Raw genomic sequence first — 24,170 nt, 5'->3', positions numbered from 1 at the left:
GAGCCTCAGGTGTTGTCTGTCCCTGAGGGCAGCGGTTGATCAGCCCAGTGACCACCTGCTGGGGGACCACTGCAGATCCCGCCCTGCCCCTCAGTCTAGCCTCTTCCTGCCCTGCCTGGACCTGGCTCTGGTGGGGCTCACACTGTCTCAGGGCAGTGTGGACCTGATGTGGCCCTTGTGGGCAGGAGTCCCCCAGGGTTCAGCACCCTCACTCGCATCCCGACACTCAGAAGCTGATTCTGGGATGAGAGGCCGGGTTCTTCGGCAACAGGGGGTGCTGGGGACTGAGGCTCACTCTGCCCTGTGCTCGCTGGCTCGGATGCTGGGTACTCGTCCCCCTGCACATCAGGTCTCCTGCTGCACGGCCCAGTATCACACCAGAGGCCTGGCCAGGTCCATCCAGCCGCCAGGCAGCTGTGCACCCCACACCACTGGATTCCAGGTCAGATTTCAGCCGCTGCTACCCTGTGACTGTAAGAGTCACGTGTTTTTAAGGGTGTCACATGGTCTTTCTGGTTTTCGACTTCTGCTTCTGCTCACAGTCAGTCACAAGCAGTCATGCACCCCACGGTCCTTGTGGGCCTTGCTGCTGCACACACGACAGATGCCAGTGGGTTCCCCAAAGCCTTGCCCCCAAGGGGGCTCTGAACATGCGATGTCACTGTGGAGCCACTGCCTGCTATGTCCCCCCAACAGTCCACTTTTCATTGACAAAATGCCACATCCCCACTCTGCAAACACAGGCAATGCCATCTGCACACAGTGACTGAGAAAAGCCAATTTTCAGTAAAAGCGGGGACAGGTAACCCAAAGGTCCCATTCCCAAGGTGTGGAAGGTGAATAGCTCTAAGTCTTACCTCCCTGAGCTGGGGAGAAAGCCTGAGGAGGTGCCTCCCCTGGGACCAGGAGAGATGCGCACACCCCACCTTGCACGCGGGCCTCCGTGTCTTGCACCTGCCCAGACCAAAGCCGCAGCTCAGCAGCTGCCAAGACAGAGACAGGCTGGCGGCGCAGCTCTGTCCTGCTCCTGCTCCTGCTCCTGCTCCTGCTCCTGCTCCTCCTCCTCCTCCTCCTCCTCCTTCCCGCCGTGTTTCTTGGGCTGAAGTCCGGGGCTCAGCAAGGCCGGATTTCTTTGAGGACCCAGAGGAGAATGCACCTTCTTTTCCAGCTGGGAGGGGCTGGGCTCCTGGCTCCCACACTGCTCCAGCCAGGCAGGGCCAGGTCTTCTCTCGTTTGCACCCAGCTTCTGTCTTCATCCAACACTGCCCTGAGCCCTGTGATTGCACGGGCCGCCCACACTGTCCAGGGTGATCGCTTCCCTCGGGATCCTCAACTGAGCCCCATCTGCAAAGTCCCTTCCTCGGTAAGAGGCCACACGTTCAATCAACAGAGAGGCAAGAAAATCAACAGGAAAACCCCAGGGAGCCATGGGTCCTCCACAGAACCCCCCAAGGGGGAGTGGCAGGGTGGGACAGCACCCTCCACTGCATCATCCTCCCGCGGTTGTTCTTCTGCTTGACTCATACACAAGGCACACACCTGCAGGGGCAGCTCTGCAGCAGTCTCTGGCTCTCTTCAGGGCCAACAACCCCTACTGTTTATAGATCTTTTTTTGTTTTTAAGGTGTAAGATTTTAAACAGGTGCTACGACTCAAGTTTTATACCACTGTCCAAGCCCACACTACCAGAGAATCAAATCTATACACTTACAGGACTACCAGAGCCAGGTCCTCTCCAATCAAAGTTTTTGAAGCTGCACTGAGATCACTGGACAAAGCCCTGCTAGACTAAGACAGAGATACAGGCATGTATTGCTTATATACCAGCAACAGGCCTGTGATTGGTCCAAATTCAAACCTGTGATTAGTCAATATTTGAGCTTGCTGATTGGTCCAAATTGGTCTGAACTACAAGCCTGCTGATCCAGGCCTACTGATTGGTCCAGGTTCAATTCTACTGCCTGGTCCAAATTTCAGGGCACTAAAGTAAGGGCTGACCCCTCAAGACATGGAGTCCAGTACAGGCAGGCAGCTGTCACTGGATTTCTGAAAGGAAGGGGCTGAAACTGGGGACCCCCAGAAGGACTGTTGTGTTCATCCTGGCTCTCTGGGGCCAGGGAAGGCAGGTGACCCCTGGTCTCTACCATCTTGGTGTAGTGTCCCTGCTGCTTTTTCAGCTGGATGCAGAGAAAGGGGACTATGGGTGACTGAGTCATCCACAGTTGGCGCCTGGGCTGGTTGTGTGGGTTTTTACTGCGCAGTGCTTTGTTGGAAACCATCATGGTTTCTCCAGCCAAGGTCAATCACTTCAGCCACAGCTTGCAGCAGAGATGAGCCGATGCCCTCGAGCCCTGTGCACACATAATCAGGGCCATTTAAACACTTAAGCTGTACTAAGACCTGTTACTCAGCTAATCTTTGGCTAATCAAATTCTACTTATGAGGTTGTAATTGTCTTCCCCTCTGCACTCGTGAGCTGGTGTCACCCTGTAAAAGGCCTCTCCTTCCAGCTGCCTCTGTGATCCTCAGTCTCTTGGCATTGCTGAGTTCTGCTTATTTACAGTATTTTATTCGGGGCTGGGGTGTGGCTCCGTGGTGAGCCCTTGCCTGGCATGCAAGAGGCCCTGGACCCCATCTCTAGCACTGAAAAACAAAACAAAACAAAACAAAAAACTCCAATGCATCATAATAAATTGGATTTATTATGAATTTTTAAGAAAAACTTTCACTGAAGTGTAGAACTCCTGTTGCCTGCTGTGGTGGGCCCAGCACTGAGTGATGTTGGGCCTGAGAGTGGTGAATGAGGAAGCTCTGGGTCCTCAACCCCCCCGAGGTCCCGGATGTGCACCTGGCCCCGAAGTGTGGGCTTTGCCTGGACCCCGTCTGGCAGGCAGGGCTGGGGCTCTGAGCCAGCTCCCAGCTTCACTTGTCACAGCGGGGCCACGCCAGGCGCAGCCAGCGTGGCACAGATATGGACGAGGCTGTCCACGGGCACAGAGAAGCGCCCATTGTCCAGTACCCACTTCCCCGTGAGGCACCGAGCCAGGTGCAGCCAGCGTGGCCCTGATATTAACATTGGCTTTCACGGGTGCTGTGGAGGACACAGTTGCTTGGGCCTGAGAGCCCACGCATTGTGAGACGCACATGTTTCCTTTCCTGTTTGAAAGGTCAGTTGCTGCAGTTTTCAAGACACATCCTGCTGCTGTCGAGGGCCTGGTTCCTCGTGGTTGGACCTCAGCCGTGTCTGAAGGTGTCCTGAGCCCCACACCGGCCCTGACGTCTCGCTGCCCAGCACCTCCCTCCCCAACACCCACACCAGCCTACCCGTCCGCTGTCCACGGCACAGCTGCTCTGGCACCCACACCGGGCACAGTGCTCACCTCACCCGCTGAGTCCGCCTGGACTGGCGTTGGCTCCCAAGGCTGAGGTCCAGGGCTGGGCGGGCTTCTGTGATGTCACACGGGTGCTGGGCACTTCCTGCCTCTGCTCAAGGTCCCCAGGGTGGGTTGTGCCCAGGGGTCCCTTGCTGTGGCTCTTGGGTGCTCTGAGTGTCTGCTCTGAGCAGTCACAGACAGAGGAGGGACACTGTAGAGTGGCCGGTCCCTCCCTGGAACTGGGAGGGAGGTCATCATCCCCAGGGCCTCGGTCCTCGAGGGAATGGTGGGGAGCACGCTGGGAAGCCACCTACAGTGCCACCAGCAGCAAATACATGAAACTGCAGATTTTCTAAGGCCAGAGTGGTGTTGGGTTCTGCTCGTTCCCATGTCTCTTCCTAGAGCTGGTGTCACGATCAGGAAATGGGTGTCATAGAGATGATGCCCTGGACTGCTGGCCCTGTGTCTGCTTGTGCATGGGACAGCGAGGCCAGGGGCACTGTGCATTCCTTTCCCCAGTTCTGTGTTAACACTTTCACGCTTTCCTTCTGCACCCTGTTACAGCCCCGCAAGAGCCAGCTGGCCTCCACTTCAAGGATTGGGTTTCTTTCCACTCCGTGAAGCTGCTGCACTTGGATGAGTCTTCTCAGGGCCATCTTATTTCTGGACACAGGTGAGACTCTGACCCCACTCGTGTAGTTTCTCCTTTTGTCTTTGTAGTGCGGCAGACCCCACCTGGTGCCTCACACATGCCAGACAAGAGCTGTACCCCAGAGCAATATCCTGCCCACACTGCTCCTTTTCTGAAAAGTATTTTATCAGTGCCTACTAACCTTGCAAAGTAACACTTTCAATGCAGATATTTGGGTCTTATCCATTCCCCCGTTCCTCCCCCTCCACTGGAGAGAGCCTGCTCAATGCGCAGGAGAGGCACAGACAGAGAGGTTTCACTACTTACAGGCTCTGGGCCACGGCACACCTGGGGCCATGCACACTCACCTGTGCACACACAGAGGTTGGGGAGCAACATCAGGGCCAGGTGGCAATGGGACAGGTTAGAGGGCAGTTAGGCATGAAAACCCTTTCCTAGAGGATGTTCATCCTGGAATCCTGCGGGCCCCACTTGGGCACATAGTGCAGGGCAGAGTTCTCCAGCGCCAGCAGAGGAGCAGAAGTGGGAAGTCCCATCCAAGCCAGATTGGCCAGGTGCAGTATTCACCTCCACTTCACATGGCACAGGAGGGTCACAGGTGAAGTCACCCATCAGGACAGCTTGTCCCAGCTCCTGCCCTGGGGATCACCTCTAATCTCCCCTTCCCGGACCTGCAGCCCCCAATTGAGTTGTAACAGGCAGGGCCCCTGGGGTGTGGCAGGGCAGAGGGAGCCCCCATCAGTGCCCAGGAAACGAGTCCTCATCCTTCTGATGGCCTCTGGTCCTGAGGCCAGTGGGCCCCTTCACCAGTCTGTGCTCCTGGCCTGTTGCTGATCTCATGTATGCGTGTGTGCACACCTGTGTGCGGTGTCTGTGTAAGCCCATCCTGTCTTGGTTTCCCTGTGTTTGAGCTGTTGCTGCTCTGCAAGTGGAGCAGGGTCTCAGGGGCTCCCTGCCCTCAGTGAACCCGCACTCCTGTCCACACAACGGGTCCAGGACTAACCTGAACTTTCAGGACCTGCCCAGGGGCCAGGAAGGTCATTGAGGCCAGATCCCAGGGCTCTGGCTGCCACAGCACCCTCTGTGGGCTTTGGGGTCCACTGTCCCCACACACACCCTCAGGGCTCCACACATGAGGGTTGCACCCCATACGCCCCTCCTGTGGGGCTCTGCAAGCCGCCCCTCTGGACGCTGTCCCTGGCCTGTTGCCCTCTGGGGTGTAACCGCTGCTATTCAGCAGCTCCAGCAAGTGTGACACTTTCCTGCTCCACTGCAGAGCTGGCCCCGGTGTGCAAGTGTGCAGCCAGGAAGGGACCTGCTGGTCCAGCTTGCCAAGTCCCAGGACCCTCTAAGCTGTATAAAGGGCAGCCCAGAGAGGGAGGGCCCAGCAGAGCTTCTCCGGCCTGTGAGTGAGCACTTGGACGCCAGACTGCACACCCTGAAGATGAAGACCTTGATCCTGACCTTCGGCCTCGGCCTCATTGCCGCCCTGCAGGCCCAGGACCTCCCGGTCGTGGAGGAGGAGAGCCAGAATGTGAGGCTCCGCTGGGCTGGGGGCTGCAGGGGGCAGGAGAGGCGAGCCTGCTGGATGGAGACCCTCACTTTAGGGTCAGGAGAGAACCCTGCCTGAGGGAAAGTCATACGGAGCAGGAGGCATCTGGGCAGATGGGCCTGGGGTGCAGAGGGCGGTGGGAGGTAGAGCCCACACTTCCCTTCCCTGGGGAGCAGGCACCCCGAGGGCCTGGTCAGAGTGGCAGGGCTGCTCCAGGTCCCCAGCCTTTGGGGGTAGGTAGGGCCTGGGTGCTGTGGATGACGGAGCAGAGAACCCAGGGGGTCAGCTGAGGCTGACAGAGGCACCTTCTCCAGGATTTGGGGAAGTGGTACCTGAAAGCGGTGGCCACTGACACAGAGCTTCCCGGGAAAAAGGATGGGTCTCTGTCGGTGACCCCCATGACCGTCAAGAGCTTGGAGAGGGGCAGCCTGGAGTTGAACTTCACTATGCTGTGAGTGTCTGAGGGTCACACGGCAGCCTGGCCCTTCTGTTTCCCTTCTCTGCACAGGAGAGCAGGAGGCTGTTGGGAGGAGGTTGCACAGGTGGGGGCCTTCTCAGATCCTGGGGCTTTGGGGGATCACTGTGCCTCTGGGGGAGGCCCCAGGGAGAGGCGGGAACCCTGAGGAGATATAGTGGGCCAAAAGGGCAGTGCCCACCTGTCACCTGAGGGGCCACTATCTGCCTCACAGGCTCTTTCCGGACAGGTGTTTCACTCCCAGCCCCGAATCACAGCTTGGGGAGTGTTCCTCAGACTCTAGACTGAACCCCTCCTAGGAACTCCTGCTGTGCAGACCAGCAGGGAAGGGATTTGCATGGCCAGGCAGTACAGAGAGGCCTGTGACATCCCTGTGTGGCTCCTGCCTGTGTTTGTTCCCACCTGCGTGGTTCCTGCCTCTGCATCTCACAGCTGTGTGCCACCCCCTGCCTCTCTCCGCTCCCTCCTGGGCAGCTCGGATCTGCCCAGCTCATGCGTGTACTTCTCTCACATCTATGAGACTCCCACCTGTCTGACGTCTGTCTGTGCTCCTGTCCTGGGAATCGGCCTTTAGGCAGCCAGGGACCTTGGCAATGACCTTGGAGTTTGCACCCCCCTGCCAAATTCCCCACCCAAAGCTTTCTCTCCATGGTCCAGGTGCCAGTGGACGTGGCCTGGTCCCTGAGAGGCCAGCTGAGAGGACTGGGCAGGGTGAGGTGAGGGCACTGGCCAGTGACCACAGATGACATCTACAGCCCACATAGCCAGGCTCCCTTTGGCAGAGAGCAGGAAGTGTGGACACCGCATGACACAGAGGCTGCCACAGGGGACACGGAGGACCTGGCTGGAGCCTGGATTCGAGAGGCAGCAAGGCCGCTCCTTCTTGGGCTCATCTGGACCCAGGGCACCTATAGGATGCATGACAGGGGCTGCCACAGGGGACACGGAGGACCTGGCTGTAGTCTGGATTCGAGAGGCAGCAAGGCCGCTCCTTCTTGGGCTCATCTGGACCCAGGGCACCTATAGGACACAAATGGGGCTGCTGTGAGCAGGGAGGTAACTGGCAACCTCTGTTTTCCAGGATCGGAGGTCAGTGCCATGAGATCAGTGCCATCCTGGAGAAAACAGATGAGCCGGGCAAATACACAGCCTGTGAGTCCCAGGGCTCCCCAGAGCTGTGCGACCATGCACAGGAGATGGGGCCAGCTGGCACCTCCTGGTGGCCTTTGGCCTGAGATCTTTGCTCTCCTCTGACCCTATTGTACGCCCACCCTCCCCTTTCACTAGCCAGTTTGCCTTAAATCCAAACACTTGACCCTAAATGCTGCCCTGGCTGTGGGCACCATCCCCAGGAGGATCTGGACTGCCCAACAATTTCCTGCTGGGGTGGCCCAGTCCTCTGCCGGCAGCTCCAATTCTTTCTGTCTGCCTGGCTTGGGGCGTGACTGCCTCTCAGGTGGGCTTGGACCCTGAAAAGTGAAGACCCCATGCCTGCCTGGGGCCATGCCTGGTAGAGAGCCTGGGTCCAGAGCCCTGGGCATCCTGGCAGGAGGGCAGCCCAGGGGCTGGCCAGGCTGGGGGCTGGCTGTCTTGGGTGCTTGGGGAGCTTATTCAGACAGCCACTGTCCTCCTTAGACAGGGGCAAGCAAGTGGTACACATCATCCCGACGGGCGTGCAGCACCACTACATCTTGTACAGCGAGAGCACGTGGCACAAGCACGTGATCCGGACAGTGAATCTTGTGGGTGAGTCGCATTGTCCGGGGGTGTCCACCATGGGCAATGTCCTCAGGGGCTCTACCCCCACCCCACAGCTCAGGGTTGGAGATTGCCAGGTCTAGGTCTCTGCCGTGGGAAGGACGAGCTGCTGTGGGCACAGGGAGACAGATGCCACAAATGCCACAGCATGAGCCAGGGACCGGTGGGCGGAAACTGCAGTGCCATCCAGGAGCACAGTTCCAGCAGCGGGTGGGACAGGTTTGGGAAGAGGAGCCCCCGTTGAGAGCTCGCTCAACCCCAAACAGACACGGGGTGCAGTGTGGCTCCCACCTGTCCCGGAGCTCTTCCCAGCCAGGTGTGTGAGTGCGGAGCAGCAGGAGGTGTGGACGGCTGCTCCAGGGCTAGTCCTGCGTCCCCCTCCCGCCCTGGGAGAGCAGCTCTGGGTCTACACTGGCTGCCCAGGGCGCCCTGGTGCTCCTGTCCTACCCAGGCTCTCCACCCCCGGGGGTTGTCTAGGTCCCTCCCCAGCGCGAGCTGCCATCCTCCAGGCCAGGGTGGAGGTGCCTGCAGGTCCCCGCTCTGCTGCTCACACTCCGGTCTTGCCCTGGCCTTACCCGCAGGCCGAGACCCCGAAGTCAACCAGGAAGCTCTGGCGGAGTTTGAGAAGGTGGTAGAAGCCAGAGGCCTCAAGACGGACAGCATCTCCATCCCCAAGCAGAGGGGTAGGCAGGGGTCATGGAGGCCAGGGAACAGGTGCAGCCCACTCTGCTTGGTCCTCTCTGGGCCGTGGGAAATGCTGGCTGACAGAGGGTCCCGGGGTCCTGTGGAATTCCCAGGGCCCCTGAACCCTGGCTTTCTCTCTTCAGCGGAAGCCTGCTCTCCAGGAAGCGCCTAGGGTGAGTCTCAGGGACATGTGTGAGTCCCGTCCTGGCTGGCTGGGACGTCCCCCGTGGTCCTGTCTGGGAAGGGAGACCCTCCTGGCCGGAAGGGATGGGATCTGCTCCTGGCCTCCCAGGCCATGGCATGGCTTCCCGTTTCCTCCTGGGATGTCGCTCCTGGGCAGTGGCTGGGCTGTGACAGCGTCCCTGTCCCTTGTCCCCAGCGTCCCTTATTCCCTCCTGTGGGCAGGTAGAAAATTCCTCCTCAGACCCCCGGGGTCCTCAGTGGTCCCCATGACTCTATTTACGCCATGAGTTGCCTTAAAGTCACGTGGCAGCCATGGCCATGGCCTCAGAGCTCCTGGGGCCCTCAAGCTGCAGAGCACAGGTGCGGCAGTGCAGACTCCAAACAACACCCTGCCCCCCCATCCCCAGGTGACTGGCAGAGGTCACCTGTCTCCCTTCCCACGCTGGTGTGCAGCTCTGTGGGCAGCTGGGGGTGGTGAAGCCTCCTCCCTCTCCTCCCAGTGTGGCCCCTGCAGCTCCCTGTCATCCTGTCCTGGCCCCTCTGACCTCTCCTCCTTTCCTACTCCGAAGCAGCGTGGGGTCCCACCGAAACCTCTCCCTGAGGAAGGAGGAGACCCTCCCTCCTGCCAGGCCAGCAAGCCTCACCGCCTGCCTCCCTGTACCCCTGTACCCCTCCACCGTTCCTGAATAAACAGCTTCAGCAGTTCCCTGGCTCTGCCTGTCTGTGGGGTCCTGGGCTCCCCAGGGGGACTTCTGACAGGGTGAGCAGACGGAGAAGTGGGCAGAAAGTACCGAGGGCCCAGCCCCGTCCCGGCCTCCTGTGGGTGCTGCTGGCCAGGACAAATGAGACCCAGGGCTGGGGCCGCGGCTGGCGGCTCTGTGCGGGTCCTATGGCCGCTTTCTGCAGGCGCACCGCCCATCAGGCCCGGGTCTGGGTGGAGACTGAGAGGGGAGAGGGTTGTGAGGACCACAGAACTGAGGGGGCTCCAGCCCGCAGGAATGGACCCACCGGAGGCAGGAGGTGGGGAAGGGGCGGCCACCCCTTAGGGCCTGGCAACGGGGGCATCGCCCTGGAGGGTTCCGGAAGGACAGACCAGGAAACTCTTTCTCTGGCCGCGTGCTGGAGTCATCCCAGTAGCTTTGAAGAACAGCAGAGGCCGGTTGGACGCCCCTCCAGGACGGATCACCTGCAGCAAGGTCCTCAGCTTCCCAATCTTGACCATCAGGCCACGCTTCTCTCAGACACGCCCCTCCAGTAACCCCGCCCAACGCCCCACGGACCACCTGGTCCCGCCCCTCTAGTAACCCCGCCTCTAACTCCATAGCAGGGACCCAGGAAGGGTACAAGGCCAGTTTACCCTTGTCCCATAGGCAGGCTAAGGAAGGCAAGGTCCACCGTGGCCATGTTGGCTCTCGGGTTGTGTGTCTATGGATGGAAAGTCCCTGATGTCCGTGTCCCCATCACTTGGAGTCCAGCTCCTGGTCAGCATGGACCAAAGCCAGGGGCTGGTCTTTGGAAGGAGATGGGGATAGAGGCCCAGCCTGTAGCCCAGGGGCCCATGTGTCCAGGTGACAGGCAGAGTGGTCCAGGTGCACCCAGACAAGCAGAGTGCCCACAGGAATAAGAGGGTGACAGAGATGGTCTCAGTGGGACGTGGCACCTGTCATACTGGCCCAGCGGTGGCCAAGGTGACCAGGGGACCAGCCACAACCTCTGAAGCTGTTGACCATAGGAACTGCAACTCGGAAGATCCCACAGCCTCTTTGGGTTCTGGGCAGCTGCCTCCTCTCTGAGAACCTCAGGGACAGGGACAGGGCAGTGATCAGGGAGGCACTAGGACCCTGGACCCTCTATCTCCAAGGTCAGCTCAGTCCCCCCAGTAACTGCAGGAAAGCCCTAGCAGTGAAGACTTCAGCCCTCACATTTCCAAGGCCACAGTAACCCTGTCCCACAGCCTGGACAGCTATGTCACCACCACCCGTCCTGGGACAGCATGAAAGCCCTGGGTGAACAGCACTGGATCCTCTCCTTCACCACCCTCAGGACGTGGTCTGAGGTCAGAGCTCGGTGTGGATCCCGGCCCTCCTTCCAGGGCGGCACAGGCCCCGATGCTCACTCCCTGAGACTCCTTCCCCTCGGTTGAGCTGGAACCCGGCTCTACCCCGGGTAGCTGGTGTCTCTCCAGGGGCTCCCTAGGCATCCTCGCCAGCCCAGGGCCAGGCAGGGTGGGTGGCCGCCCCAGCCAGGCTCAGAGTCCTGAAGAAGTTCTGTTCCTCTAGGCCTTCCTGTCCTAGGAGCCCCGGATACCCAGGGCTGCCATCTACCCCTGTGAACCCCCGGCTACAAGCACCCTTGGGTCTCTCCTAGGTGCATGGGTTCTGTTGTCCCAGAGGCACACACACCACAGAATGGCACGAGAGGAGGTGGCAGGCTATGGGGGTTGCAGGGCAGGAACGCCAGGGAAGAGCCCTCCCCAGGACACTAGGCTGCCAGGGTCAGGACAGGGTGCTATGACCGCTGTGCTCCGTGCTGGGAAGGCTCAGCCCACTGCACTCCAGGACGGTGCCCTGACAGCCTGTCCTTGCCTCAGGGAAGAGAGGAGGCCCAGGGAGTGGAGAGCCACATAGTTCAGCCAAGCATTGGCCAACAGCAGGCTCTTGGCCTGAGGAGAGGGATGGGAAAGGGGCCCAGAGAAAGGCCTTGCCCTGTTGTCCATGCCCAGAGATGTGGAGGACTCCTCCTCCCAGCCTGCCTAGCCTGACCTGCAGGGCTTTGTCCTTAGTTGGCAGCACTCAGAAGGGGCTGGGGATTCCTAAAAGCCTCGCAGGAGTGGAGAGCGCAGAGGGCATGGTGTGGGCATGTGTGGGCAGGATGGGCAGGCCTTGGCCAGGTCCGGGCCAAGCTGGCATCTGAGTCCTAGGCCCTTTGGGGCAGGAGCCCTCCAGTCTCATCAGGGCCTCTGCAAGCTCTGTCCTCAGCCAAAGGCACAGGGCATCACTGCTGGGCTTCCTTGGAGGAAGAGGCACTGGGGGCCGGCATTAGGCCAGAGGCAAGGACCAGTTGGGGACCTCAAGGGGACATCACAGGGATAGACCCTAGTCTGGGAGGACTTGTGTTGTGGGGTCTGAACCTCACGAAGCCACGCAGCCAGCAGCTGACAGACAGGGAAGCTCCTGGCTTGACCAGGCAGGCAGGAGATCCAGGCCACTGGGTGGTGCTGTCCTGCCTGGGGCAGAGTCCCTGTCGGTTAGGAACATGGACTCTGAGGTCAGGCAGCACATGCTTCCCTGGGGAGCTGTTCCCACTGGAGCCTCGGTGTCCTCATGCCTGAGATGGGACAGCTCCCCTCCCAGAGGGGCAGAGGAAGGCAAAGGACACATAACATCATTCCATGGCATGCCCGTCACACATGTGAAAATGCACAGTGCAGCTGGGCGTTGTGGTGCATGCCTGTAATTCCAGCACTTGAAAGGCTGGGGCTACAGTCTCAAAAAACAAAACAAACAGTCAGGGATGTAACTCAGTGGCACTGTGCCTGCCTCACAAGTGCAAGATCTTGAGTTCAATTCCCAGTACCAATCCCCCTAAAAAACCCCAAAACCCCACCACAACAACAAAACAAAAAACAATGCTGAATTTGAAGAGCAAGAGTAAATGCTCAGGAGGGTTTTTAGTTTGCTTAAAGCCATGAGTTTTTTGGTGGTATTGTTTTGGTTTCTGCATGTGCTCATGTGCATGCATGTGCGTGTGTGTGTGTGTGTGTGTGTGTGTGGTTGTTTGGTAGTCCTGGGATTGAACCCAGGCAGGCCTTGGCACTGAGCTATATCCCCAGCATCTCTTTCTTAAATTACAGTATTATACATGTATATTTTTTTGTTTGGAACTGGGATCAAACTCAGGATCTTGTGCTTTTGAGGCAGGTGGCAGCACCACTGAGTTAAGTCCCTGGCCCTGTTCCTTTGTTTTTTACCTCTTTTTGTGTGTGTGTGTGGTACTGGGGATCAAACTCAGGTCCTTGAGCTTGCAAGGCAGGCTACCAAACCCTTGTTCCTTTGTTTTTCTGAGACGAGGTCTCAGTAAGTTGTCCAGGCTGGCCTGGAACTTGTGAACCCCTCCCAGCCTCCTTCATGGCTGGGAGCACAGGCGTTCGCCACCACACCTGGCAGCATGACAGTTTTGAGAGGACTCCAAGGACTGCTGTGCTTTTCTCCCAGGCAGGGGTGGACTGTGAACAGTGACACAGAGCCTGTGAGAACTGCATGCCTGTGTTTGTGTGTGTATGTGCAGCCCTGCTGCAGCCTCACATGTCCAAGACCCCCCCAGGACAATGCCACCTGCCACCACGCTCAAAGGAGCCCACAGTGTCTATCCAGTGAGGGCCTGTCAAGGAGTAAAAATGGACCAAATCCCCTGAGGAGAGGAATTCTGCCTTCAGTTGGCCTTGGGCCCCAGCAGCCACATCCCTCAGCCCTGAGCCTTCAGCCTGCTGGTCGATCTTGCAGGTGTGGGGGTTCCAAGCCTCCTGACAGTAAGAGTTAGTTCTTCAAATAAATCTCTGAATCCCCCTTTTCTATGTAAACCTACCTACCTTTCACCTATCAACTGCCTGTCACCTGTCTGTCTGTCTGTCTGTCTACCCGTCATCTACCCCCAAAGCTCTTTCTCTCTCTGTATGGCTTGTCGGTCCTGTGTCTCTGGACAACCCTGAATAGTGCAGTTTATAACAAGGAAAGAGACTGTTTCAAGTCCAGAGTTGTCAGGTTCTCAATAGAGAAAAGCCTACACCGGATCCCACACTGGTGAGCTTGCCCAAGTAGGTAAAGTGGGCATAGAGGTGACTCTTCTGGAGCTCTTTAGAAAACAGAACTGGCCCCTTCCTCACTCGATCTCGCTATGCCGACGGCACCAGCACCGGAGAGGTTGCCAGGGATGCTTCCAGTTGGAGGCTGTGCTGGGCTGGTTCTGCGGCTCCTGGCTGCTCTGGATCCTGGGCTGCCTGTAGCTCTGGAAACAGCAGTGAAATAGGTTCTCCATGGGGAGTCAGTGCTCCAGCTGCTGGAGGTCAGGCCCAATGCAGGAGGAGCAGGTTCTGGCACAGAATCAAGGTCAGGTGCTGTGCCAGCACCTAGTGGTGCATCCTTGGAATGTGCTGTTGGTCCCAGCTCTGGGCCTGGCACAGGCTCTAACTGTGAAACTAGTTGTGCAGCCGGTGCTGATTCTAGAGCTGGTGCTAGATCTGGGCCTGAAGCCAACCAGGAGCCTCAGTGAGGTGGAGGGGTGTGTCCCGCCTGTGGAAAGGCCAGCAGACAGACCTGTACTCTTGCAGCTTCTCGCCTCTGTGCCTCTGGCCCTGTCCTAGCTCATGTCCACTCTGAAAACAGTGCCAAGCCAGAGCCAGCAGCACCACAGCCCCAGCACCTGCAGCCCTGGCCTCTGCCTGTGGCCCCAGGGAATGGGCTGAGCAAGGAGAAGCCCCGCACCTTGGTTCTGCTTCTGCCCTGCCTGTCTGTCATGATGCTGAGTGAATCCAGGTGGGGACTGCAACAGGGCACTGCAGACATCGTCTGGCCTCTGTGGCCCACACTTGCCTTCTCCTGGTCCAGAGCCAATGTTCCTGCTCCAGCTTTGCCTCTACCGGTGCAAACCGTGTGGCCAGGGAGTATTTCTTTATTCTGAGACCTCAATTCCCCTCCCTACCATGCTCTCAGGGACTGTGGAGACTACGGCTTGGAACAGGCAGAAAGCTCTGATCACGAGGGTCACCCATGGGTCACCCCTATCTGCCCAAGCAGTCTCAGCTCGCACTGGGCACCTGAGGTGTGCTACAGGCCAAGCATGAGTGGGTGAACTGTGTGGCTCCCACTCTGCCAAAGCAGAAGATTCTGATGGGTCCCAGGCTATGGACAGGAAGGTACCCAAGTGGTTTAGAAACGTGCAGAGCCATGCACTGGGGGACTCGCACTCGGTGTCCCCGCCGCTGGCACACGGGTTGGCCACAGATGGCGCTGGGGAGGTCGAGCAAGCAGGGCAGGGAGTCTTGAAGGGCTGGTGGGACTCTAAACTGGTATTCTCTCTGCCCAGCACGTGGGCTGTTTGCCAGCGACGAGCGGCTAGCCGCTAGAGGGCGCTGCAGAGAAAGGGCATGTCCCTCTAGGGCCGCCGTCCGCGCTACTATAAAGGACGCTGCGCGGCCCCGCGCGTCCTCTTGATGGCCTTGGAGGACTGGTGACATGGTTCGGAGGACGCTCCTGGTGCACCGCGGCGGAGCCAAGCCCCGCGCTCCTGAGGAGGTGAGCCTGGGAATGGTGCCTGGAGGACTAGGAGTAATTGACCTTTTCCCCTGGAAAGCAGCGATAGGTTTTATTTATGTAATAAGGTGGTAAATAAGGAAAGTAATGCAAATTGTCTTAGGTGCTCGGGTAAGGGAGTCCCAGCCTCCCTGAGCAAGGTCGTAACCCTGGGGTAAGGAGCCTGCGTGGAGGCGCACCCGGGAGGCCGAGAGGGAGGATTGCCCGAGATCAAGCCAGCCTGGGTTTCATTGCATGACCCTGTCTAAAAAACCCAAAAAAGGGGATGGGTTTGGGCTTCTGGGCAAAACGGAACCGGCCCCAGCTGTGGGGCATGGCGGGAAGGTTTGCACCAGGAGCGAGGGTTGCCTTGGGATAAAGGTGAAGCCACCCATGGGCATCTCTGGGTCGGGTGTCACTTCTAAGGCAGAAGGGGGAGGTTAACAGAAGAAAAGCTGTGTGCATTTGGTACTTAGTTCAGTAAGGTAGGCGAGGTGGACTGGGGTTGTCTTCACAAAGGATGGCTTCTCAGGCATATTTGGGGTGGGATGCTTTACTTCTATAGGGTCCTGGATAGGGACAGTGGATTATAGCAGCCATGATTCCGTGGTAGTATACTGGGACACAGATTTACACGTGGATCTTTCTAGAAGGCCCCTTGCAGCCAGAAGCAGTTCTTTTCTACTGGGAGACCCTGTGCAGCAGAGTAGTCCCTAAACAACACCAGATGTGGTGGGTGTGTGTGGTCTTGCGGAGATCTGCATGAAGGATGTTCTTGTCTTCCCTAGGGAGTTTGCCTGCTGAAACCAAGCCCCTATAGGATATGCGGGGATCTCACATAAGTTGACAGGTTGGTGCTGGAGCAGGTTCCCCGCTCACATAGACTGTGGTCTGGACCCCTGGCCCTGCCCCTTGAGGCGTTGCAGGCGTGGCTGTTGTGTCACACCTGCGTCACTAGGCGGCAGAGAGAATCGAGGCTATGTCTACGCTCAGTGTTCTGGCCTGTGAACGCTTGAATGATTAGTAGCCTGACACTGACAGAAGCCCAGTGGGTGAGGCTACCCTCTGGATGACCCTCGGGAGTGGAAGGGTTGGCTGCAGGAGGGGGTTGTTAGTTGCCTCGATGAAAGCTATAGAAAGCAGTGATCTTGAAAAGGTTCTAGGAAGTGAGTTATTTGTTGCACTGAGTGGAAACGATGGCTACAGTTTCCCCAGCAGAGGCTGAGTGGAACAGAACCCCCAGCAGTCCGCATGGCCTGAGGCCTTGGAGCCACCAGGATTCATGCAGGGACTTCTCTGCAGCCTCCTCTTTAGGCTACAGGGTTGAAAGCCAGAAACTCCTTATGGAAACAACATACATATCCGAAAGCTAGCTTCCTAGGTGTGTGTGAAGAAGCAGCTTTTTAAAGTTTCAGAGCGCAGGCGCACACAGCAGTCCCAATACTGGGTGGCTGAGGCAGAAGGATTGCAGGTTCAAGCTCATTCTAGGCAACTCAGACCTTGTCTCAAGTTTTAAAATAGCACTGGGCCGGGCCAGGGGTTTAGCTCAGTGGTTCTGCCACGTCCCTGGCAAGCGCAAGGTCCGCAGTTTGATCTAAAATTGCACTGGGCTGCCTGTCTCCTAAGTGCAAGGTTCTGAGGTCGATCCCTGGTACCAAAAAATAAAAACTGCATTAGCAGGAGGAATATAGGGCCGGGGATTTAGCTCATGGTTGTGCCACCTGCGAAAGGTCTCAAGTTCAATCCCCAGTACCAAAAACAAAAATAGCACTGGTGCTGTAGGTCGGTGTGAGGACCTTGGGGTTACTACCCAGTGCTGTGGAAAAGAAAAGCCCAGAGCATTTCTTCCCATCTGCCACCCTTTCTCCCGCATTCTGAAGAGAGCTGTTCTCTGGTACCCCTGGGAGGTGGGTGGAGACATCTCTGTGGTGACCTCCTGGTCACAGGCCCAGTGCTGGTGTGATCCTCACTCTGCTCTGCCCACTGGGGGCCTGTTAGGGGTATTGGCAGGTAGAATTAGGTACAGTTCTGCATTGTGAGTAGGTAGGAAAAGGCGTGTGTGTGCGGTCTGCTGCTGTCTGGTTTCAGGTCTTGGCATAGACCCCTGCGAATAAGGGGGGACTGCTGGACTCATATTTTGGTATTTAATGCAGGACGGGTGGTGACTGAGCCTGCTCGGTGTGTCCAGGGGAACCGGCTGTGAGCTGCCAAGGTAAGAAGAGACATAGGGACCTGCAGTGCACCCCTGGCTGTGGGGGCTGTGCGGCTGCCCTGCAGATGCTGTCCTGGACCTGCCAGCACCACAGGCACAGCCACTCTGTTCCTGTGACTTCGGGGCAAAGAGCATCTGGCTATTTCTACGCTCAGTGTTCGGAGACCAGTGAGCACTAAGAATGGTTTATAGCCAGACATTTCTGGAGGATGGCAGGTGCGTTGGGCACTGAGGGTGCTGATAGGCCCCAGCTATGTGGCAGGCTTTCAGGACAGTGGAGGAGCCAGGCAAGGGTCTCGTTCCCAGGCCTCTTTCCTGGAAGTGGCCTTCTGGGGAGGCCTGAGAACCACAGAACAGAGCTGACAGGCAACGCCGTGTTCTGCTCAGTGCCCTGGCTTCTGTGGGGGAATGGACCCATGCCGTGATACCCTTGAGAAGAGCGGAGGCTCTCGCTGGCTTTGTGCTATTGGTGAGGCCCGGGCCCCTGAGGGTTCCCCACAGCTGTGCAGTCTCTTCGGGGCCCCTGTGGGTCACTGTCCCTTCCAGGCTGGGTGGAGGCCAGGGGTGCTGCAGCATGACCCGCAGTTCCCAGGAGGTTACGTGGTCCCAGAAGTCAGCACTGCCAGACCTTGCTGGATCCTCTTGGCGAAATGAGCTGTGCCTGATTGGACTCCCTGGCATCCTCCGGTGAATCCAGGTGGAAGGAACGATAAGCCTGTGCTGACCCCACCCCTCTTCCTTTTCCAGATCCAAGCCCCTGGAGGAAGAGATCTGACCCCCAGCCCTGAGGCCGGTAAGGCAGGCACGAGTGCAGCTCCATGCTCAGACCCAGTGGTGTGGCGGTGCAGTGTGTCACTGGGTAGCGTGCCCCGCAGGTGCTGCCCCACCAGTGTGCAGGGGAGGCCAGGGAACAGTTCTGAGCTAACTGACTGGGATCATCCTGGTTTTGGTTATTGTTTTGCCTAAGATGGGAAAAACAGGGAAGAATGAATTGTAAGCAAAGGTGCGGTGTGGCATGGAGAAGTTGTGGTTGAAACCTGGGAATGGCTGCAGTCTTAAGCAAAAGATGTTAAAATGAACCAAAGGGCGGGATTTTTAGCTCAGTGGCACCGCACCTGCCTGGCAAGCATGAGGTCCTGAATTCAATCCTCAATACTGGAAAAAGAAATTGCAATAAAATGAACTAAAAGGTTGGCTCAGTGTGCTTTCTCAGGAGGGTCACTGTGCTGGCAAAGACAGGAACCAAGAGCCTGCTGCAGAGGGCCTTTCCTGCCTGGGTCCTCTTGGGCAAGCAGTGTGGACGGACACCTGGCCTGTCGATGCTCCATCAGCCACTTGGCCACTTCCAGGGCAAATGAAGTTACAGGTGTCTGTTAACTAGAATCAGCTTGGCTTTTGAGACAGGGTCCAGCTATGTTCATGCTAGCCTTGAGCTCACTGTGTGGTCCAGGTGGTCCTGCCTCGGCCTCCTGGGTGCTGGGACCGAGCCCAGTTCTACTGTATAAATCTGTTACTGCCTCGTTAGCACGCTTCTCTGTATCGGACTTGTATTTTAAGCTCAGTCAGAGGTGACAGGAACTCAGATAGAACCCCGTGGTGGGGCATGCACGGAGCACACAAAAGGCCTGTTTGGATCTCTGCCACCACAAAGAAAAAAGTGAGCGAGCAGACACACCTATGGTCCCAGCACTGGGAGGCTGAGGCGGGGCCACTTAGGGACTTGGTGAACAGCCTTTGACCCCAGCACCACAGGCTGGCAATGCAGCCCTGTGACCGCTCAGTACACACGTGCTAGGCATCACAAAGCCGTTTATTTACACCGCGTTCTCCAGGCCCAGGGTGGGCAGTGCCCCTCCCTTCTGGTCCGTCCCACGGAGGAGCTCAGGTGGTCAGTCGGAGGTGAAGGGACCTGGGGAGGTGGCAGCAGTGGGTCTGGGTCGGGTGCGGCACCCCTAGGAGTACTTGGTGTTGGAGATCTCCTTCCAGAGCAGCGTCTTGAGGTGGCTGAGCACCAGCGAGTGGTGGGCCTCTACCTGGCTGGCCAGCCCACTGAGCGTGGTGCAGGTGCGCAGCTGCTTGCCCAGCTCCTCGCGCAGGTCAGGGGGCGCGCCGGGCAGCAGGTAGTCCCGCAGCAGCTCGCACACCTTGGCCAGGTTGGGCTGGATGAGATCACCCTTGCACTGCCGCATGAGCCGGTCGCAGGGGGCCCTGCAGTCACGCCCGTAGGTGCAGTCCGCACTCTGCTCACAGCGGCGGCCGTGCAGGAAGCGTTGCACGGTGGCCTCAGGCACCACCTGCTGCAGGTCGGCCATCTTGAAGTCGTAGGAGGCCGTGTAGCCCACGTTGGCTAGCGTGGTCTCACACATGTAGAAGGTCCCGTAGGCACCGTGGAAGAGCTCTTCCACAAACTCCAGCAGGCCAATGGCGATCTTGGCGCGCCAGGGCCACGCGGGCCCGAACCACTGCTGCATAGCCCTGTGCAGTGCAGGTGGCAGCAACGGGCGCAGCAGTGGGGACAGCATGGCCCCAGGCCAGGAGCCGTGGGGGATGCCCTCAGTGAGGTAGAGGTCCCCGCAGCAGCCCAGCAGCTGAGAGGCGTGCTCCTTCTCCTGCAGGGACAGCAGCAGCAGGAACTCATTGCGCTGCAGCAGGGCCCACACCGACTTGGCTTCGGCCAGGGACACATGGCTGTCCTTGTTGAAGTCGGCCATGAGCAGGACCTGGCCGACCAGCGCCGGCAGGGAGGGCAGATCTCCTAGGTTCGCCTGGTGGGGCGGGACAGCAAGTCATTCAGGACCTGAGACCTCCGCCCTGCCAGCAGAGCACAGACCTGCCAGGTTCTCGGGGCCAGCAGCACCCAGCAGGTGCCCACAACCTTCCCTGGCCCAGGACCCCTTCCGTTCAGCCCCCACCCAGCACACACCTGGCATCTTATCTTGCCCTTGCATACTAGGGGGCCCCAGAGAGGCCCCGTTGCTGCCTGGAGACCTGGGCGGCAAGTCTTTCTCCCGAGGTGCCCAGGCTGTGCCCAGGCTCTGCCAGCTCACCTGCCCCACTGCCCTGGAAAGGCCCCTTCCCTGCCTCCTGCCTGCACAGTGGAGGAGGCCTGCCACAGGGCCTCTCAGCCCCTCCCAGGCTGGCACGCAGCCTGACCTTGAGGAAGTTGAGGGTCATCTCCCGGAACTCCTTGATGGACGTGCCCCGTGTGGGCTTGTCAAACAGCACCAGCTCCCGCCGGGGAGCCACTTCTGGCTGGGCCTTGGCATTCAGGACCTCCTCGATGCCGCACTTGATGGTCACCTCCTTGTCCTGCCACAGTCCGCTGTACACCTGGATAAGGCCATGGGTATCCTCTCTGCAGATACCCCTCCCGGGGTGGGCGCAGTGGCCCAGGCCCACCCAGCCCTGCCCTCGTACCTGCTGGCCCGGGGCTGGGGACAGGCATGTCCGCCATTCCACTGTGCGCAGTTCACACAGGTCACGGCAGATGGAGCCTGAGATGATGCCCTTGCGGTACTGGTCACACTGGAGACACAGGGCCTGGCTGGGGCACAGGTAGTGGCCACAGCCCCACCCTCAGGGTGACCATGGTCCAAGACCCAGCGAGCCCCTGGGAGAAGGGTGTGCCACGGGGCAATGAGGCCACCAGGGTGGGAGTCCAGGGCGCCTGGGATGAAGTCCTTGTGCCTGCCAGCTGCGCAGGACCTGGTTCTGAGGCCTTAGCCATGGTGGTTTCCACTGCTCTGTGGTGGCTGGCACCCTGCCCCTGGCAGCACCCATGTCCTGGTATGCATGGAGGCTGCTGCTGTCAGGGCAACCCTGCCCGCTGGGCCACCTTGCAGTCCTGGCCACTGTGACAGCAGGTCTCCAGGCAGAACTGGAGAACTGAGGCCTCTCTGCCCAGCAGGCAAAGGCCAGGCTCAGAAATACCAGGGCAACCCCAGGCCAGGCCCAGGGCTAGCACTGTTCTCAGGCAGGCAACTGGACACGTCAGAGAAGCCACATGGGCTCTGCTGATGTAAAGTACTTCCTGTTTCCTGTGCAAGGTCCCCACAAGCAACCCGGCTGGTCTCTGGATTCCCCAGTGTTGGGGGCCCTCAAAACTGCTCCATCCTGGCCTGGGCATCTGTTCTGGCCCAGCCCACATGATGGACCTGGCCCTGATGTCCCATCCCATGTGCAGGACAAGCCAGGCCTCACTGCCCCCCGTCCACCCTCCGTGCCCTTCTCTGCTGAGCTGCTGGTCACTGTCAGCTCAGAAAACAGCTCGGGGCCACTACTTCCCTGCCTGTGGCTCCTGCCATGCCTACCCCAGGCCACATTATTAGCCAGAGGCCTAGGGAGTCATGTTCAGCAGTAAGCAAATCAGCCCAGCACCCCCCTGGACAGGGCCTCAAGAACATCTGGGGTGGGGATGCACCCCTGGACACACTTCAGTTACTATGGAGCTGGGCAGGTGGGGGAGGGGAGGTACCGAATGCTGCCATCCGAGGGCAGGAGGCAGCAGGGCCAACCAGAGGCAATGTGCCCTGCCCCCTGAGCCCCGAGGGTGGCAGGGCAACCTGAATGATGGCTCCTTGTCCCAATGGAAAGGGTACAGGCAAAGCACACGTGTGGTCTGCCACCTCCTTAAGGGGTCTTCTCACGCCAGACGAGCACCAGCAACAGGGCTGTCTCTCCACGGGAGGCAGCACTGCTGGTGGCCACACAGCAGCTGCAGGGAGGCAGCGCACCCGGGCCTGGGCCCCCAGTGGATCCCACCCTGGTCCCAGGTCCCCATCTCCCTCTCCAGGCCCAGGGAGGGGCTGGCACAGATGGCACAGCAGTGTGTTCAGGACGCCCGCTGCCCGTCCCATCCCTCAGCAAGTCCCCTCACTTGCTGGTCTGTTTCGCCCTCTGCAGAACCAGCCAGGGTTATGTAGTGCCCAGCCTGAGTGCCACTGGCCCTGGCCCTGGCCCACACAGTGGCAAGGCCTCCTCTGGGAGGAAGGCCATTGCCCAGGGCCCCCAGACAGGCTTCACCTCTGGAACAGCTCCCCTTGTCATAGGGCACCCCAAGGAGTGGCAGTGACCTCAGCGTGCACATACCTGAGTGACTACTTGCTCACATGCACCCAAACACCTGTGAGCTCCTGCACACACGAACGCTCTAGCATACATCCTCCCAGGACCGTGGCACCCCCAGCTTGTCCCCAGCAAGGGTGTGGGGTCTCTGCGGCCTCCTTTCCTGGACCCAGTGGGCAGGGACTCCCTCCAGGCTGGGGAAGACACCCTCCCCACATCTTGCGGCCCCTTCGGCCTACAGCACCCCAGCTAGCACGTTCCCCACAGCCTCTGCTGCACCCCGTCCACCTCCAGCCCAGGCACCGCGCCTCCCGCCAGGTTTCTGGGGACCCCACACTTACGATGACCACCTGGCAGACATGGCCTCGGCAGAGCTCTGAGTAGGATGAGTAGTGTACATACACCAGCCAGCTGCCCGCGAAGACGCCCAGCCAGACCAGCACCACGTACCTGACCCTGAGGCCTGGGAGCCGGCCCTGCAGGGAGCAGCCTATGAGCTCCCAGACCCATGGCCCAGACGGCTGGCACCACCCTGTAGCCCTAAGAACCCCCAGGGCTTACCCTCTGTGTGGGCATGGGCAGCTAAAACACCAAAGGGGAACTGAGAGCTTTTCTTTCCTAAACTCTTGCCCCATTTCCCAACCTTGCCCCTAGAGGCCAGGTGAGTGGCCAGGCTGGGACCGGGGCCTCCTCCTTCCACGAGCCGGGACACCAGGGCTCCCCATCACACCTGGGAGGTGTTCACGGCCTTGTGTATCACAGCCATGGTGGCTGGCACACTCATGCGTGTGTGGCCACTGACAGACCCTCGATGTGGGGTCCACCCACACCACGTGTGCTACTAGCCTTAGCAGGGAAGCACCTCAGGACATGCCAGGGGGAGCAGCCTGTCACCTACATGACGGGTTGGGCCTGTCATCTGCAGGCCCCCTGCCTCAGTTTCCCTAGCTAGCAGGTGGAAGCATATGGTGTGGGGGTTCCAGGGCCCCTGAATCCAAGCAGGTTCTCTGAGAGTGACAGGCAGGGACAGCTGGGTGCCAACTCCCTCCCCTACCCCACACCCTCAAGTACTGCAGCCTGTGGGAGGGGCTCGGGCGCCCCAACCCAGGATCTAGGCACAAGGAATGGCCTAGGGCCTGGCCAGGCAGGAGGGCAGGAGGAAGGGTTGGGGGTCAGTGGCTGGCATGGAGCTCCTCCTGTGGCCTCCAGCAGCTGGGCAGATGACAAGGGACAGCCAGCCTCCCCTCCGAGGACCTCCCTGCTGGTCATGCCCGCTCTGCCCTGGTTACCAGCTCCTCCATGAAATGGGGCCACCAGATCCTCGGGGACCAGCCCCAGCCTGGGGAACTGCCCTACCCGGCTTCCCTGACTCGAGGGCACTGGGAGGCCAGCCCAGGAGGAGCTGTGGTGGGGGGATACAACCTAGGGACAGAGAGTAAGGACTCTGCAGGTCCTTGCTCTAGGCCAGGCCCTCTGCCTCTCGGCCCACTGGCTCTGTACTGCAGCCTGTTTCCGTCAGATCTGCCCCTAATGAAAAACAGGAAAACCGAGATGGTGGGGGCCGGGATGCTGCCAGAGCAGGACAAGGACTTCCAGCTGGGGCCAGCGGGAAGAGGGTGGGGTTGGGCCAATGCTGGACCAGGGGACCAACCCTTTCCCCGCCATCCCCGATGGGCCTCCAGGCCCCGGCACAGGTGGTTCTGCCAGCCATCACCACTGGGTCGGGTCTGGCCAGACCCTAGGTCTTGTCATCCCCAGGGGCATCCCTGCAACCCAGCAGCTGAGCCAGGCAGAGGGCAAGATTAAGCCTGCAGTATCCCCGTTAGGGTTACAGAGCATGGACTCAGGGACAGAACAGCACAGTGACCCCCACCCCAGAAGCCAATGTGTGCCAGGCGTCCTGCCCCCACTGCAGAAAGTGCGGCAAAGG

General features: G+C 59.3%; 2 protein-coding genes, 1 long non-coding RNA gene and 2 other non-coding genes across 7 annotated transcripts in view; 4 read left to right on the top strand and 1 right to left on the bottom strand.

Moving 5' to 3' along the window:
- Nucleotides 1-5,267: 5,267 nt before the first annotated feature.
- On the top strand, nt 5,268-9,377 carry LOC104851608 (von Ebner gland protein 1-like). Of its 2 annotated transcripts, none has more exons than XM_010608853.2 (7): nt 5,268-5,559; nt 5,892-6,028; nt 7,134-7,204; nt 7,688-7,798; nt 8,392-8,493; nt 8,638-8,667; nt 9,247-9,377. In XM_010608853.2, the coding sequence occupies exons 1-6, from the start codon at nt 5,470-5,472 to the stop codon at nt 8,664-8,666; spliced, it is 540 nt and encodes a 179-aa protein (XP_010607155.1). In that variant the 5' UTR covers nt 5,268-5,469; the 3' UTR covers nt 8,667; nt 9,247-9,377. The 2 variants fall into 2 exon arrangements, with proteins under 2 accessions (XP_010607155.1, XP_010607154.1); XM_010608852.3 differs by having other exon boundaries at nt 5,269-5,559; nt 9,250-9,377.
- A 5,493-nt stretch (nt 9,378-14,870) lies between these two features.
- On the top strand, nt 14,871-18,332 carry LOC104851609. 2 transcript variants are annotated; one of them, XR_777249.2, is made up of 4 exons: nt 14,871-14,967; nt 15,753-15,814; nt 17,118-17,176; nt 17,924-18,332. It is a non-coding gene; the product is annotated as an uncharacterized LOC104851609 (long non-coding RNA). The 2 variants fall into 2 exon arrangements; XR_777248.2 differs by having other exon boundaries at nt 17,118-18,332.
- Nucleotides 15,869-16,000, top strand: LOC117284366. Its single transcript, XR_004515455.1, has one exon. It is a non-coding gene; the product is annotated as a small nucleolar RNA SNORA17 (small nucleolar RNA).
- LOC117284361 lies at nt 17,244-17,378 on the top strand. The gene has a single exon (XR_004515450.1). It is a non-coding gene; the product is annotated as a small nucleolar RNA SNORA43 (small nucleolar RNA).
- Nucleotides 18,333-18,963: 631 nt separating the features above from the next.
- Dipk1b (divergent protein kinase domain 1B) overlaps nt 18,964-24,170 on the bottom strand; it is a 6,354-nt gene continuing 1,147 nt past the window's right edge. The window contains exons 2-5 of the mRNA XM_010608968.3: nt 22,582-22,796; nt 20,594-20,701; nt 20,330-20,506; nt 18,964-19,941 (exon numbers count right to left, since the gene is read on the bottom strand). Of these exons, the coding sequence (XP_010607270.1) occupies nt 19,129-19,941; nt 20,330-20,506; nt 20,594-20,701; nt 22,582-22,796 (1,313 nt within the window). The 3' untranslated portion in view covers nt 18,964-19,128. The remainder of the gene's footprint in view (nt 19,942-20,329; nt 20,507-20,593; nt 20,702-22,581; nt 22,797-24,170) is intronic.

The sequence above is a fragment of the Fukomys damarensis genome, unplaced genomic scaffold (genome assembly GCF_012274545.1).
Source record: "Fukomys damarensis isolate Sample0158 unplaced genomic scaffold, DMR_v1.0_HiC HiC_scaffold_36, whole genome shotgun sequence".
NCBI classification, from domain to species: domain Eukaryota; kingdom Metazoa; phylum Chordata; class Mammalia; order Rodentia; family Bathyergidae; genus Fukomys; species Fukomys damarensis.
This window is presented reverse-complemented; position numbering and strand designations above follow the sequence as displayed.

Bases quoted from the DNA above. Each gene is read 5' to 3' on its own strand.
- LOC104851608 (XM_010608853.2), top strand. From the start codon at position 5,470: ATGAAGACCTTGATCCTGACCTTCGGCCTCGGCCTCATTGCCGCCCTG. The intron at 6,029-7,133 runs GTGAGTGTCTGA...TCTGTTTTCCAG, and splicing joins GAGTTGAACTTCACTATGCT to GATCGGAGGTCAGTGCCATG. The intron at 7,205-7,687 runs GTGAGTCCCAGG...TGTCCTCCTTAG, and splicing joins GCCGGGCAAATACACAGCCT to ACAGGGGCAAGCAAGTGGTA.